At 37.7% G+C, this 17,081-nt stretch overlaps 1 protein-coding gene across 1 annotated transcript in view; it reads right to left on the bottom strand.

Annotated features, from left to right (window-relative positions):
• DYM (dymeclin) overlaps nucleotides 1–17,081 on the bottom strand; it is a 392,339-nt gene that overhangs the window by 65,428 nt on the left and 309,830 nt on the right. Inside the window, exons 15-16 of the mRNA XM_007465597.1 lie at nucleotides 15,153–15,335; nucleotides 1,361–1,474 (exon numbers count right to left, since the gene is read on the bottom strand). Coding sequence (XP_007465659.1) covers nucleotides 1,361–1,474; nucleotides 15,153–15,335 — 297 coding nt within the window. The remainder of the gene's footprint in view (nucleotides 1–1,360; nucleotides 1,475–15,152; nucleotides 15,336–17,081) is intronic.

Here is a 17,081-nt window from a genome sequence, read left to right as displayed (position 1 = left end):
ATAATATGAATTCTCTGCACTTCAGGAATGGTCAGGAAAAGAGAGTAAAGTCAAAGCTGGAGGGTCTGGTGAACCGTAATCAGGTTTTATGCTGTTGCCACATGGTGGTGCCATTTTAGCTGATAAGCAGAAACCCCTCCTTTGCTCAGCACTGCGTGAACTGCACGGCTGTTTACGGACAGTGGAACTTCTGCTAGTGATTATTACTAATGTGCTGTTGCTTTATAAACTGTTATTATAACTGGAAATATTTTCATATCCTACAATGTTCATTAAGCAGCGGTTCTAGTGATAGTGCTGAAAAACACAGCCCCCCAAACAGTAATCTTGGAACAGAAGCTAGTTCTGATAAAACACTATGAAGAAGCCCAAACATTCACGATGACACCCTGTGTGCTGTTCATTTAGGAACGGGCACTCTAAAAACTGAGAGGTAGTGAAGGAAACAATTAAAAGAAGTATTAAGGTGAAAATAGGTGACAATGCTGTACATTCACGCATCTTCCCCCAAACATCCCCCTTACATATTTTCCTATGGGAAAATTAGTCTTGAAGTATGAGTTTTACATCATGAGATCCCTTAGGAACATATCTAACACACAGATGTCAATGCCTCCTCAAAATACCATATTTCCCCTACCTCGTCCATGAAGCGACCCTCTTCCACAGCCACTCCCGGGCACACAGTAAACAGCGTGGTGATCATGAGCGTGGACTTTGGAGCCGGATGGCCTGGGTATGAATCTCCTAGTTTCCTAATTTTCTAATTATATGGCTTTGGGTTTATTACTTAACCTCTCTGTGCACCAGATTCCTCATCTGAAAATTAGGATGATAACACTACTTACCGTCAAAGGGCTGTTGAGAGGATTGGTCAGGTTAATATATATAAGACACTCAGAACCTCCCAAAAGCACTGAGTAAACACTATGTAAATATTAGCTACTGTTGTAGTGATCATCATCGCCATCACCACCACCACCATCTTCCCATCAACCCTTGATGATACTGACAAGCCTGTATTTATTTCATTGGGTTAAAAAAATAAGGTGCTCCTTTACTCATAGTATATATACGAATTACTCATAGTATATACACGAATTACTCATAGTATATACAGTGGTTACTCATAGGCTATGCAGTGGTGTGAAGACAGTCCTTTTGCTATTTCTTCTAGAAGACTGTCAGAATCCTTCACCACAGTTCTGTGTGTCAATATACAGTAGAGTAGGCAGCGCAAGTTTAGAGAGCCTTTTCCAGCGCAAGTGCTGGGTAAGTGGTATGATTCTGAATAGAGCCCACTCAGACACTAATATTTACATCAAGTGATACAACAGTATGTTTCTTCCCCCAGTCTTACCCTCAGCCTGTCCTTGGGCAGTGCGACGACCCCTTGCTTGATGATTTCCAGAACCCGTTCCACTGACAGCTCAGCTCCAGCTTGTAGCAACCTCGAGCTAAAGAAGGTGATCACCTGGAATGTAAAGTGTTATTTTTTTAAACAAGTAGATGTTTGAGAGGTATTTTCAGTAGATGCCTTTCTCACATGGTAGTCAAAGGATCATCGTTCCATTTCTTCGAGTGACCTGGCTTTCAATTCACTAGCTCTCCTAAATAAGTCCTCTGTATAAAGGGTTTGATGGCTGAATCAGAGCCAAGCCCTGAATATTCAGGGTTGATTATGCATTCTGTGAATTAAGCAGGCTCTTGAATTCTGCACTTTCTTGTGCTGCCTCACCTTGCATTCATATTTCATTCAGAGAGCTGCACCCATCAGAAGGTAGGAAGAGAAAGCTAAAGCTTAATATCTGTTAATACTGAGGCTTAATAGTAGTCGTCCAGAAAAAGTCTTAATAAGAAAGAAATTTGAAGCTAATGGCTAAAATGATGTTTTGGGGATTATTTATCAATTTAATTTATCCACAACACTCTTACCACTGAGCACCGGGGATAATCAACAGCAAGCTGTAATTTTTTGGTTTCATGTCACAGCACAGCCTGAACTATGTAGCAAGGTGCTAACACAGTAACATTTGGAAATAACACTGTCTCTTAACACTTGTCATTAAAAACTAAAAGATTGTCATCATTTTTTAGGAAATCACTTAAAAACCACAATGTTAATAAGTCAAGAAGACCATAAGTCACTTTTTATTCAAGAGACTATACACTATAGACAAGTGTTTATAGTCAGAGATGCCTGCAAAAATATAAAAATTTATGTTTCTTAAAAAGTTGAGTATTTCCATTTACATGTTTTCTATTTTATAGGTAAATTATTTTAAGTTAACTAAGAGTTATTTCCAAACATTTTTCTAGATTTTCTTTCAAGATTACTCTCCTAAATATTAATTGTTCAAATGCACAATAACTTTTCTCCTAACCATTCTATTGGAAGGTGCATGATATGACATAAATGCCACTGAAATAGATTTATTCTGGAAAGTAGAGACCCAGCTGGAGCCAGAACCCTAATAAGCTTGTGCCTTGAAGGACTGTGGCAATGAGCAAAAACAAAGGCAGCCAATGCCTGGTTACACTGCTGTTGATTCCAAATAAATCATTTCTTTATCTCAGGCAGTTTGCTGGCACCAGCTCCTTTGCAAGTTGCTTATTTTGTCCATGACAGGTTGGTTTTTCAACATGTGCCTATGGGTCTTGTTTTTTCCAAGTCAGATTTTAAGCTCTCTGGGATAAAATTTTGTTCACAAGAGTTTAGACACAGCAGGTACTATAATTGATTTTCATAAATTGTAATTAAGTCTCTTTTTATTTATTTATTTTTGGCTGCACTGGGTCTTCGTTGCTGCACGTGGACTTTCTCTAGTTGCGGCGAGCGGGAGCTACTCTTTGTTGTGGTGCGCGGTCTTATCATTGCAGTGGCTTCTCGTTGCGGAACACGGGCTCTAGGCACGTGGGCTTCATAGTTGTGGCACGTGGGATCATGTGGCTCGCGGGCTGGGCTCTAGAGCTCAGGCTCAGCAGTTGTGGCGCACAGGCTTAGTTGCTCCGTGGCATGTGGGATCTTCCTGGACCAGGGATCGAACCCATGTACCCTGCATTGGCAGGTGGATTCTTAACCACTGCACTGCCAGGGAAGTCCCTCTTTTTATTTTTAAATGGACATTTTGTATGTGTAAAATAAGTAAATTCCGTGAAAATATTTTTTGAATTTTGGCTGTACCTGAAGTTTGTGTGTTTTACTTAAGACACCGATGATACCCTTGACAACCTATTCAGTGGAAGGAATAATCAGAGAATTTACAAAGGAAATAGATGATACTTTTTGTCTGCAAGAAAGATGCAATGTGTACAGCAACTGAAATTCAATAAAAGGGAAAAAAAAGAGAAAGATGCAAGGTAATAATTGGGGGACAAGACACTGATCAAACGTATAATTAAATGGATTTAAGACATCCTGGTAGTGTACACTACAAACTGCTCAAAGTCAGAGGCCTAGTTTGGGTCCTGCCTGTGCCACTTACTAACCATGTGACTTGTAAGATACTCAACTTCTTCCAGATGTAGAATTGTGCAGTGGTTTGGAGCACTTATCAGGTGTCAGATTGCTTGCATTTAAATCCCAGCTCTCCTTATAAACTTAGGCAAGTTATTTAACATCTCCATGCCTGAGTTTCCTGATCTATAAATGAAGAAAAATAGAATGCCTGCCTCATGGGGTTGTTCTTAGAATTAAGTTAATACTTGCAGAGCACAAAGAACGATGCCTGGCACATGGTAAGTGCTCACAAAATGTCAGTAACTATGATTATCATTAGGTGTATCTCAGTATCTTTGTTTATAAAATGAAAAAGTTGCCCCATCTACTGCATAGGAAACAATCATAATACATGTAAAAGTAGTCTGTTAAGGATGAAACACATGAATGTTAGAAACCCACCAATGTATCCAATCAATAACATTTCTTTGTAGTTATATGTCTATATTCCTGATTTTATGCCTGATATAGGCGAAAAATTTGTAAGAACTGAGTTTGGTGGCACAGGTCGTCTCACCCAAACCAGTCAGGACTATCAAGTGAAATCTACTGAAAGTAAATTTTAGGAAAGCCTACATGATCACCATTAGTTTAATACATTACTGAGGGTCAACTAACAACTCTTCTCTTTTTACTTGATGAATTTATGTACAACTTTTCCCAAGAAATCTATATTAATTTTATTATTTTCAGAAAAATTAAACTTAGTACCAGATTGAGGAAGTTTTCATAGTTTGCTTAGGTTGCATAGGTTGCTTCCGTATCTTGGCTGTCATAAATAATGCTGCTGTGTACACTGGGGTGCATGTATCTTTTTGAATTAGTGTTTTTGTTTTTTTCAGACATATATGCAGGAGTGGAATTGCTGGGTCATATGGTAGTTCTATTTTTCGTTTTTTTGAGGAAACTCCATACTGCAGATATTGAACTATCCTTGCATCCCTGGGATAATCCCACTTGATCATGGTGTATGATCCTTTTAATGTATTGTTGAATTCAGTTTGCTAATATTTTATTGAGGATTTTTGCATCTGTGGTCATCAGTGATATTGGCTGTAATTTTTTTTTGTGATGCCTTTGGTTTTGGTATCAGGGTGATGATGCCTCACAGAATGAGTTCAGAAGTGTTCCTTCTGCAATTTTTGGGAATAGTTTGTGAAAGACAGGTGTTAATTCTTCTCTAAATGTTTGGCAGAATTCACCTGTGAAGCCATCTGGTCCTGGATTTTTGTTTGTTGAGAGCTTTAAAATGACTGATTCAATTTCATTACTTGTAATTGGTTTGTCCATATTTTCTATTTCTTCCCGGTTCAGTTTTGGGACACTGTGCATTTCTAGGAAATTGCCCATTTCTTCTAGGTTGTCCATTTTATTGGCATACAGTTGTCTGTAGTAATCTCTTATGATCCTTTGTATTTTTGTGGTATCAGTTGTAACTTCTCCTTTTTCGTTTCTGATTTTATTGATTTGGGCCCTCTCTCTTTTTTTCTTGGTGAGTCTGGCTAAAGGTTTATCAATTTTGTTTATATTTTCAATGAAACAACTCTCAGTTTCACTGATCTTTTCTATTTTTTTCAGTCTCTATCTCATTTATTTCCACTCTGATCTTTATGATTTCTTTCCTTCTGCTAACTTTGGGTTTTATTTGTTCTTCATTCTCTAATTCCTTTAGGTGTAAGGTGAGGTTGTTTATTTGAGATTTTTCTTGTTTTCTGAAGTAGGCTTGTATTGCTATAAACTTCCCTCTTAGAACTGCATTTGCTGTTCCATAGATTTTGTATCATTGTGTTTCCATTTTCATTTGTCTCCAGGATTAAAAAAAATTTCCTCTTTGATTTCTTCAGTGACCCTTTGGTTGTTCAGTAGCATATTGTTTAGCCTCCACGTGTCTGGTTTTTTTGCATTTTTTTTCTTCTTGTAGTTGATTTCAAGTCTCACAGCACTGTGGTTGGAAAAGATGCTTGATATGGTTTCAATTTTCTTAAATTTACTGACAGTTGTTTTGTGGCCTAGCATGTGGTCTACCCTGGAGAATGTTCAACATGCGCTTGAAAAGAATGTGTATTCTGCTTTTGGATGAAATATTATATACATATATATATATATATATATATATATATATATATATATATATAAAGTTTATTTGATCTAATGTGCCACTTAAGGCCAGTGTTTCCTTACTGATTTTCTGTCTGGATGATATGTCTATTGATGTAGGTGGGGCTGCACCAGGTGATCTGAAGGTGAACAGATGACCCCTGCAAATGCTGTGGGTTATATTATAGCAACAGAACTCTGAGCTTAGAGAACCCAAATCTCTTGTAATGGTCAGTAAAAGTGTCTACCTTTTGCTTCAGAGGGAGACAAAGACATGCTCCCATCTTTACCCCATCTGATCCCAGATATCTGCACAACTCATTTTCTACCTCCTTCAAGTATGAGCTCAAATGTACCTTCTCAGAGAGGTCTTCTCTGAATGCACTCTTTAAATTTGTAATATCCCAACCCTATTCCAAATAGCACTCATTATTCCTCTTTCTTCTTTTTTGGCATTTTGGCATAAGCAACTAGGTAGATATTGATGTCATTTACAGAGCTAAGGAAGACTGCAGAAGAAAAAGCAGATTCATTTTGTGTTTGATTTTTTTTTCAAGAAAATAATGAATTCTCATTTAACCTTGCTCAACATTTGCAGGATTGTTGTATAGGCAACTGAATGAGCTAGTTTGGAGCTCAATAAGAACGGTCAGGTCTGGAAATACAGAAAACCTAGTGTAAATTCTACACTGTCAAGAGATAAAAATAGTTCTTGCCTTTACCATACCACAAAACTATGGTTGTTCACTGTCTCTGTCCTATACTTATATTCAGCCATGAAATTTCTTTCACGCCCTCTCTTGTTTGGTGTGGTATTTCTATTTTGTCCTGTTGCTTAATTCAGCCAGATCATATCATCTTATGAGTTAGAATGGAGGGTTATGTACAAGTGGCTAACAGTAATTTGGCTACCTGAAAAGCACATGTCTAACTCCTTCGGCAGAAGTTAAAAGTACTCCAAGGTTAGTCACTCCTGTCTCAGACATTCAACATTGCTTCTTAATGTCTTAATGAAAAACATCAACTCTCAACTCCCTGTCAGCTAAAAATAACAGTAGATTCATAGTCTCCTCTACCAACATTTTTCAAGGTTAATATATATATATATATATATATATATATATATATATATATATATATATATAAAGTTTATTTGATCTAATGTGCCACTTAAGGCCAGTGTTTCCTTACTGATTTTCTGTCTGGATGATATGTCTATTGATGTAGGTGGGGCTGCACCAGGTGATCTGAAGGTGAACAGATGACCCCTGCAAATGCTGTGGGTTATATTATAGCAACAGAACTCTGAGCTTAGAGAACCCAAATCTCTTGTAATGGTCAGTAAAAGTGTCTACCTTTTGCTTCAGAGGGAGACAAAGACATGCTCCCATCTTTACCCCATCTGATCCCAGATATCTGCACAACTCATTTTCTACCTCCTTCAAGTATGAGCTCAAATGTACCTTCTCAGAGAGGTCTTCTCTGAATGCACTCTTTAAATTTGTAATATCCCAACCCTATTCCAAATAGCACTCATTATTCCTCTTTCTTCTTTTTTGGCATTTTGGCATAAGCAACTAGGTAGATATTGATGTCATTTACAGAGCTAAGGAAGACTGCAGAAGAAAAAGCAGATTCATTTTGTGTTTGATTTTTTTTTCAAGAAAATAATGAATTCTCATTTAACCTTGCTCAACATTTGCAGGATTGTTGTATAGGCAACTGAATGAGCTAGTTTGGAGCTCAATAAGAACGGTCAGGTCTGGAAATACAGAAAACCTAGTGTAAATTCTACACTGTCAAGAGATAAAAATAGTTCTTGCCTTTACCATACCACAAAACTATGGTTGTTCACTGTCTCTGTCCTATACTTATATTCAGCCATGAAATTTCTTTCACGCCCTCTCTTGTTTGGTGTGGTATTTCTATTTTGTCCTGTTGCTTAATTCAGCCAGATCATATCATCTTATGAGTTAGAATGGAGGGTTATGTACAAGTGGCTAACAGTAATTTGGCTACCTGAAAAGCACATGTCTAACTCCTTCGGCAGAAGTTAAAAGTACTCCAAGGTTAGTCACTCCTGTCTCAGACATTCAACATTGCTTCTTAATGTCTTAATGAAAAACATCAACTCTCAACTCCCTGTCAGCTAAAAATAACAGTAGATTCATAGTCTCCTCTACCAACATTTTTCAAGGTTAACTCCCTGAAAGAAGAATAGCAAAGGTTTGCTTAAGCCAAGATTTCAGGAGCATTTAGGGGAGGGAAGGAGAAGGTAAAGTGCTGAAAGAGGCAAAAGTAGAGATGTTATTTATATCTTTCTCACGGTATTCTTTTCAAAATATGTAAAAAAGAGTTTAAAATGATTCTGAATGAATCTCCAGTGTGTCCAACACTATTTTAGATGATAGTATTCAACAAAAAGTTGCTGGAAAATCTGCTCATTTGGAATCTTATTTAGGCTTATCCAAGTGAATGCTGAAAATATGGAGTTTATAATGAGAAGATCTGGATTCAAGGCTGAGTGATTTACTAGCTAAGTGACCTTGAGCCAATCATTTCACCTCTGAAGACTTGCTCTGCCTCCTTCACAAGGATAATTTAAGGGTCAAATGACATAGGGCGTATGCAAATTGCCCTCAATGATAAAGCCCTACGCAAACATGTGATCACTATTTAAGAGGATTTTTTTTTTTCTTTTCTGGTCTTGCTGCATGGCTTATGGGATCTTAGTTCCCTGACCAGGGATCGAACCCAGGCCCCGGCACTGAAAAGTGCCAAGTCCTAACCACTGGATGGCCAGGGAATTCCGTAAGAGGAATGATTCTTAGGTGGGGATCTGTGTTAAAATCACCTGGGAAGGCTTCTCTCAGCCTGCTGGTTTCCTTATCTGTAAAGTGGGATAACAATAACTAATTCACTGGTTTAAGAAGAATAAATGAGTAATATTATGTAAAGGTACTTAGCCTCATTCCCAGCACTTAGTAGGGACTCAAACATGTTTAGGCATATATTTATCTAGTTTTAAGAACTACACAACAGCACACAGTCAAATGTTTACCCAGAGATTGCATTTTTCACGAATACAGTTGCAGTGTCAGTAAGTAGCCAATTACTGACAAGGACAGGAAAGTGAGCACTGGATATAAATCCAGTTTAACGCCCTGCTTTTATTTCCATGTGGTGATATACTGTGATAAAAACAAGTGAGGCCCTTTCTATTTCCTCATCTTTACTCTAATTTTCACCTCTTCCAAAGGAGACTAAGTTTCAAATGGATGTAGTTTAAATCCTTTGCATGGTTCTTGTGTGTCCTTTCAAAAAATAATATGGTTCTTCAGGGTTATTTTTAAGGATGTCAACAGCCTGGTTACTAAGAAAAGAACATCACTTTCACCACTGGTGGAGTAAAGACTGATTTGACATTATTAGAAATGAACTTGAAGGAGAAAGTAAATTTCCGGGTTTGTTTTCAGATGTTTTCAGGCAGTGAATAGGCAAACCAATGAGAAACTGTAGGAACGTTTAGTGAATGGGGATAGTAGGCATGATGACTACAAACAAGGGTTTTATTATTAAACTGCCTTGCTCTATCACTTTCTGAATATGTGATCACAAGTAAGTTAAATCTTTCTAAGTTGGTTTCTTTAACTGTAATTGAAAATAAAAATGAAATATACCTCAGTTTGTTTTTTAATGAAGATTAAGAGAGACCATGCATGTAAATGCTTAGCAAGCATGCAATAAAAGCTAGCAACGCTAATGATGAGATGAATAGAAAAGGAGCAAATGGTTTTTGATGTGGTTTAAACATTTAAAACTAAATAATCCAAACAATGTATTACAACATGATCATTTATCATCTATTACAGTTATGACCACAGGAAAAAAGAAACTTCGGTTAGTCTTTTATCAGAAACAAAAAGAAAAAAATGCACTATTATGAAAAGAGGTATTGGTAATTAAAGTGAAAACATTTCCAATACACTGCAGATATAGATTATCTGACATATATTGTGCACAGTTCAGGTGACTATCCAGAGAAAGAAAGGTAGAATGAGTGAGTGAGTGAGAGAGAAGGGGGAGGAGGACAAATGGAGGGAGGGAGGAAGGAAGGAAGGAAAGGGTAAAAGGAGAAAAACGACAGGAAGGAATGAAGAAAGAAACTGAAATCAGAGAGGTCCAGAGAAAGGCAAAAGAGACAAGGGGTAGGGGTTTGCCATAAGGGCAGACTAAAATGATTAGGATGACGCAGGTTAGAAATATGAAAGCTAAAAAAGGACGTACTGGATAGTTCTATAATTCAAAGATCTGGATAAACCTTGGAAAAACCAGGATATTCTCCACCCTGGAATGTGAAAGAGATACACTTATAAGTATTATAAGAAGATATTATTTTAGCACTTCAGTGCTCTTTCCTGAGTGGTATTCTTAGACCCAATTAGACATCGAGAGGCTCAAGAATATAATAGCGGTTCTGTTTACTTTGTATACACTTGAAATTTTTCATAATAAAAAGTTTTAAAAATTAAAAAAAGGGCTTCCCCGGTGGTGCAGTGGATGAGAGTCTGCCTGCCTATGCAGGGGACACGGGTTCGTGCCCCGGTCCGGGAAGATCCCACAGGCTGCGGAGCGGCTGGGCCCATGAGCCATGGCCGCTGAGCCTGCGCATCCAGAGCCTGTGCTCCGCAACGGGAGAGGCCACAACATTGAGAGGCCCGTGTACTGCAAAAAAAAAAACTAAAAATTAAAAAAAAGAGTGTAATAGGCCACACTGGGCATAAGATTAATTTAAAAGGACGGAAGGCCAGGAAAAAGAGCATGCCAACAGCACAGCGCCAGGCTTTTGTTTTCCCTGGGAATACTCACAGCAGTCTCGGGGCTGGTCTTTGGACCCTCAAATGATAGCTCCAATGTGAAAGAATGAGACTACCATGGACAGATCCAATAGCCACCCTAGCTTAGAAGCCATGTCCCAAACAGAAACCAATACCCCTTGTGATAGTCTCAGCTTCTAGGGCCCTGAAAAGGACAGGCCTGGTTATGAATTTTTTCACTCAGGGAAGCCCAAAGCTATAGTCCTTTCAGTGCAGACTCAACTTACCATTCAAATGTCATTTTATCATATTCTCGTTTTACTACAGCAGTGTTACCTATTAACATGGCTGACATTCCACCTTCATCAGATTTCCAAGGAACAGAGCTAAAAGCAGCTTAACCCAAGGCCAATTTCCCATGTAAAAGAGAAAAGGGTTTTGTTGAACCTTTCCTCACATGCACAGTGAATCTTAATCTCAGTATTCGACTCCCCAAAATGGTACAAGCAAGAAACTAGAAATGAATTTGGACAAATCCATGAACAGGCTGGCTAGAAATGGCTTTTTATTTTATTTTTTATTTTTAAATTTTTTTTGGCTGCACTGCACGGCTTGCAGGATCTTAGTTGACTACCTTGTTGTCAAAAAGCATCTAGCCAACAGAAAAAGGTAGAAATAAGCTCTGATGGATGTCCCTTGGGCATTCATTTGTTTCATAATCTTGTTACCACTACTTATCAATTTTAAAAGGAGGAACTTTTCCCATTAAACAAGAAGGACATGGGGCCAGAGAAGAAATATTTGAGAAGCAGCTTGAGGATGCTCTCACACATCCTAAATATCAACAAATCTACACGGGAGTACTGGTTCATAATGGTGAGAATTTAATTAAAGAATATAAATGTCAAGTCTAACTCTAAGATATAAACATGCTCATTTGAAATGATGTTTCTGCTTTATCCTAACTGCAAAGATGACAATAGTACCCAGCTGCCCCAGTTCTGTTAATGAAATTTAAATAATACTGATAGTAGTTTAGGAAAATGACAAGAGTGTGTGTGGCAAAGTAATTTGCTATAGCTGCAACCATTAGGTATATAGTTGAGGCGACTTAAGGAAAGCTTCTGAAAACGCTAATTAAATTGACAGCAAAGAGGGTTTTTTGTTTTGTTTTGTTTGGTTTTTAACATATTTATTGGAGTATAATGGCTTTACATGGTTGTGTTAGTTTCTGCTATATAACAAAGTGAATCAGCTATACGTATACATATATTCCCATAGCCCCTCCCTCTTGTGTCTCCCTCCCACCCTCCCTATCCCACCCCTCTAGGTGGTCACAAAGCACCTAGCTGATCTCCCTGTGCCATGTGGCTGCTTCCCACTAGCTATCTGTTTTACATTTGGTAGTGTACATAGGTCCATGCCACTCTCTCTCTCACTTCGTTCCAGCTTACCCTTCCCCCTCCAATGTCCTCAAGTCCATTCTCTACAACTGCGTCTTTATTCCTGTCCTGCCCCTAGGTTCTTCAGAACCTTTTTTTTTTTTTTTAAGATTCCATATATATGTGTTAGCATATGGTATTTTCTCTTTCTGACTTACTTTACTCTGTATGACAGACTCTAGGCCCATCCACCTCACTACAAGTAACTCAATTTCGTTTCTTTTTATTGCTGAGTAATATTCCATTGTATATATGTGCCACATCTTTATCCATTCATCTGTCGATGGACACTTAGGTTCCTTCCATTTCCTTGCTATTGTAAACAGAGCTGCAATGAACATTGTGGTACACGACTGTTTTGGAATTATGGTTTTCTCAGGGTATATGCACAGTAGTGGGATTGCTGGGTCATATGGTAGTTCTATTTTTAGTTTTTTAAGGAACCTCCATGCTGTTCTCCATAGTGGCTGTATCAATTTACATTCCCACCAACAGTGCAGGAGGGTTCCCTTTTCTCTACACCCTCTCCAGCATTTACTGTTTATAGATTTTTTGATGATGGCCATTATGACTGGTGTGAGGTGATACCTCACTGTAGTTTTGATTTGCATTTCTCTGATGATTAGTGATGTTGAGCATCCTTTCATGCTGACAGCAAAGAGTTTTAATTTTTATTTCTGTTTACCTGCAATCATTACACAGCAGTGATATGGAGCAAATCAATGAACAGATCTGCAACAGTATACATACTTGTAGTTAAACTCATGTAATTGTGTGGATTCCAGAGTATTCAGCAGTTTACAGAACTATGTGTTAAGAGTCTGGAATGGGAGCCTGGTTATAGTTCAAAGCTGATTTCAATTAAGTACTGAACAAGTACACAGGACTCTACTGGGATGAGCAAAAATTAACCTACTTGGGTAAACTGGCTTAATGAGAATGGATAGAGATGTTCTGAAGTATCTTAAATTTGATCAGAGTCCATGTGTCCATTTATGTATTGCTGTTATCCTGAAAGAAGACTGGGAGTTTTCACTTCAGAGGTCACTCTCACCCTCTCTTCCCCACTCCCAATTTTACCCAGCCTCTCTCTACCTCAGCTTTTAAAACCCTTACAGATGGGCTTACGGACCCCAGGCAGGAGCCTGGAGGACTCTTAATATGATGACACTGATCAGGCCAAAAATAAGACTTAGTGATATTGACAGGAGGGGGCTCAAAAGGAAATGGCCATCTAACGGGAGTTTCATAGAGAGGAAATAGCAGGAGACGGAGAGAGAGAGAGACAACTGGGAAGAAATAATTAAAATGAGTATTTGAAAGTTCTGAGCATGAGCCTCTAGACTCAAAGGACCCTCCAAGCGCCAAGTACAACTGACCGAGGCACAGCAAACCATGAAATTTCAGGACACAACAATAGGGAGATCCCCAAAACTTCCCAAGACAGCAGGTCATATGTAAAAAGAGAAGAAAAACATTTTCAGACATGAGAAACTAAAAAATAAAAAACCTACCTCACATACACCCTTTCCCCAGAAAGCTACTGTAGTATATGCTCCACCAACATGAAGCAGTAAACCAAGAAAGAAGAATTCACAGGAGCCAAGATCAACCAATGGAAACAGGTGAAGGAAATCCCCAGGAAGATGCTGCAGCTGGGCAGGAGAACCAGCGTACAACCTGGTTGGAGCTGGAAGCAGCTCTCCAAGAAAAGAATGGAACTGAGAATTTGATGTTTGACTATTTTGAGAGGAGTTTTAGAGTTACATCAGAAAGTCTGTACTTGTGTTAGTGACTGGATATTTGCAAAACATAACCAAGAAAGGCCTAGAATCCAGAACATACAAAGAATCTACACAAAGATAAATAACTCAGTAGAAAAAACTGGCAAAAGACTTGAACTAGCTTCAGAAAAGAGGAAATCCAAATTAACACTATAATGAGATGTTACTATAAAACTGACCAAACTGGGCTTTCCTGGTGGCGCAGTGGTTGAGGGTCTGCCTGCCGATGCAGGGAGCGCGGGTTCATGCCCCGGTCTGGGAGGGTCCCACATGCCGCGGAGCGGCTGGGCCCGTGAGCCATGGCCGCTGAGCCTGCGCGTCTGGAGCCTGTGCTCCACAACGGGAGAGGCCACAACAGTGAGAGGCCCGTGTACCGCAAAAAAAGACCCCCAAAACCCCCCAAAATCTTATACACCACCAGTTGAAGAGTAAAATGACAGCACTCCAAGGGAAACGGTTTGGTACGATACATGTTATGCAGCGAATCCACTATGAGGTGTACACCCTGGAGGAAGGCGTGTACATGTACTTACTTATGATGGAAATTATATATTCATACTTGTGCAATAATTTAATTATTAAAAATCTTCCTAAATGTAAGTAACACAAGGACAGGGATAGTGGCTCTTCTGTTTCCTCTTGTGCGTTATGAATCTGATTAGGTATGCAAGAAATTTTTGTGGAATCAAACTGAACTGGGAAACACTAATACAACAATAGAAAGTTTAGCAGAAAAATCTTTTTAAAAAGGACAGGACGTGACAGTTCACAGACCTGTGAAGAATGTTCAATCACACTAATAATGAAAGAAATAAAAATTAAAAACAATAATGAAATACCATTTTTGATATAAAAGGACAAAATTAAAATAATTATAATAAAGCTGTAAAAGTATAGTGAGATACATCCTCTCATACATCACTTGCAGAAGTATGAGATGACACACAGATGCATTAATTGTACAGTATTTCTGGAAAGCAATTTGACATGGGTTGAGTCTTGAAAATACTGATCCCTCTGACAGCAAAAACTAGTACAATTCCAGTTTTAAGACTACTTCAAAAATAGAACTAAAAAAGGTGAGATACGATGTATTTACAAACTGATAATTATAAATTAATACAAAATATGAGAACTAAATGAGCAATAATGGGATAAGAGTCAATATATTTTAGGACCTCCATAATACAGGTTATACAAATACTAAAATGGGAGATTTTCAAAGATTTGATGATATCACAGAAAAATGTTAATAATGGTAAGTAAAAATGGCAGAATACAGAACTATATAAAGTATGATCTCAATTCTACTAAATATATATGCGTGTATATATATGTCTGTATATAATACATACACATACGGAAGGTGACAATTGTTATAGCAGAAGAGACAGCAAATAGAGTTAACGTTCAAGAGACTAATTATTGCAGTTTTTTTTATCAAGGTTTGTTAAACTTTCTCTACTTTAATATTTAAAAAAGAATCATAATAAATATCTCCATTTACACTTACCAGATCAATATTTTGCATGATATCCTGAAATGAAGGATGTGTTCGAAATTGTTCAAAGAGATCTCGTTTGTAAAGAAGTGCATACACCAAATTTGGATTGTGATGAAGAGAATTTGTCAGGCAGGAGTTGATGATCTCCAACATCATTCGAATCACTTCTTCGATCACATTTAGGTCTTGTGCCTGATAAAGAAAGAAAATCCCCATATAGAGTCTGTGTGTTTTTCCTTGACACAGAATTAATTAGAATGAGGGCAACTGCTTTGCAATTCAAACAGCATTGGAAAGATCATGCAAAAGAGCTCTTCAAGATTACTTCTGTCAAGAATTTTTACAATTAAGTTTATCAGTTACTAAAGGATTTAAAATCTTTTGAACTTAGTATGGTGATAATTATAAATTTCACATGATAAATTATAGACTTGCCCATCTAGAAGGAAATTTGGAGCTTATTCAGTCCTTTGATTAATAGATCCTAATTTGTACTCTTATCACTGTATCACCCTAAATCATTAGACTTGCACAGTACTAAGTGGTGGTAGGGTCTTACCAATTCCAAGAAAAGTGTCTAATTCAGAATATGACCTCATTTTTCTGCACTGTCATTTCAACGTCCATATTTACAGATGAAGAGCCTACTGTTTTGTTTCTGCTTCCTCAGAGTCAATAGCCTCTGGGAATCTGAATGTGAAATAGTTATAAGAGCAAAACTCAAAGTAAGTAATCAATATCTCTCTTGAAAGAGAACAATGGAAAGCAAAAACACAGGTGAATACAACACTTTCCTTCTCCTCTTGAGTTTTCTAAATTATGTTTGACAGCTAAAGCAGAAATTATAATGTCTGATGTGGTTCTCAATGGATGTAAAGGAACACCTAAGACAATTACATTATAAACCAGGGAGAGCAAAGGGATTTAAAGAGGGGAAGGTTTCTACATCTCACTTGAACCGGTAAAATGTCAACACGACTAGACTGTGGTAAGTTATGTATGTAAATGCCTAGAGTGAATTTATACAAGGAGATAGTATACACAAAAATACTACTGATATGTCAAAATGGAATTCTAAAAAAATGTTCAAGTATCCACAGGAAGGCAGTCAAATAAGACAGATGAGAAACAAGGGACAAACAGAAAGCAGAAAGTAAAATGGCAGACTTAAGTTCTAACATATCAGTTATTACATTAATTGTATACAGTATAAATACAATAATTAAAACCCAAAGAATGGCAGAGTGGATAAAAAAACACATGACCCAACTATATGCAATCTATAAGAAACTTCAAATATAAAACTCATTTTAAATAAAGTTAGATACAAAGTAAAAGAATGGAAAAAGATATAACATGCAAATATTAATCTAAAGAAAGTAGGGATGGCTATATTAATATCTGATAAAGTACACTTCACTTCAAAGACTGTACGGCCTACAAAATAAAAAATACTAGCTGGTGCCTTACAGAAAAGTTTACCACCCCTGGTCTAGCAGACAAAAAGGTATACTTATTTCCATACAATTTACCTCCACCTATATTGTTTTAACCATAATGTCCAGCATTCAATCAAAATTTATGAGATAAACAAAAAGCAAGTAAAAACAATCCATGTCCAAGAGACAAAGTAATCAGCAGACTCAAGAGATACACAGATATCGAAAATATCAAATAGGGAATTTAAAAGAATTATGATATACAAAATCTACTATGAGTCTATAATATGCTTGCATTGATGGGGAATTTTAGCAGAGTTGAAAACTATAAGAGGGAACTTCTCTGGTGGTGCAGTGGTCAAGAATCTGCCTGCCAATGCAGGAGACATGGGTTCGAGCCCTGGTCTGGGAAGATCTCACATGCCACAGAGTAACTAAGCTTGTGTGCCACAACTACTGAAGCCTGTGTGCTCTAGGGCTCATGTGCTACAACTACTGA

Source organism: Lipotes vexillifer, unplaced genomic scaffold (genome assembly GCF_000442215.2).
Source record: "Lipotes vexillifer unplaced genomic scaffold, Lipotes_vexillifer_v1.1 scaffold36, whole genome shotgun sequence".
Lineage (NCBI taxonomy): Eukaryota > Metazoa > Chordata > Mammalia > Artiodactyla > Lipotidae > Lipotes > Lipotes vexillifer.
The sequence above is the reverse complement of the archived record's forward strand: the minus strand, read 5'-3'. Positions and strand labels throughout refer to the sequence as shown.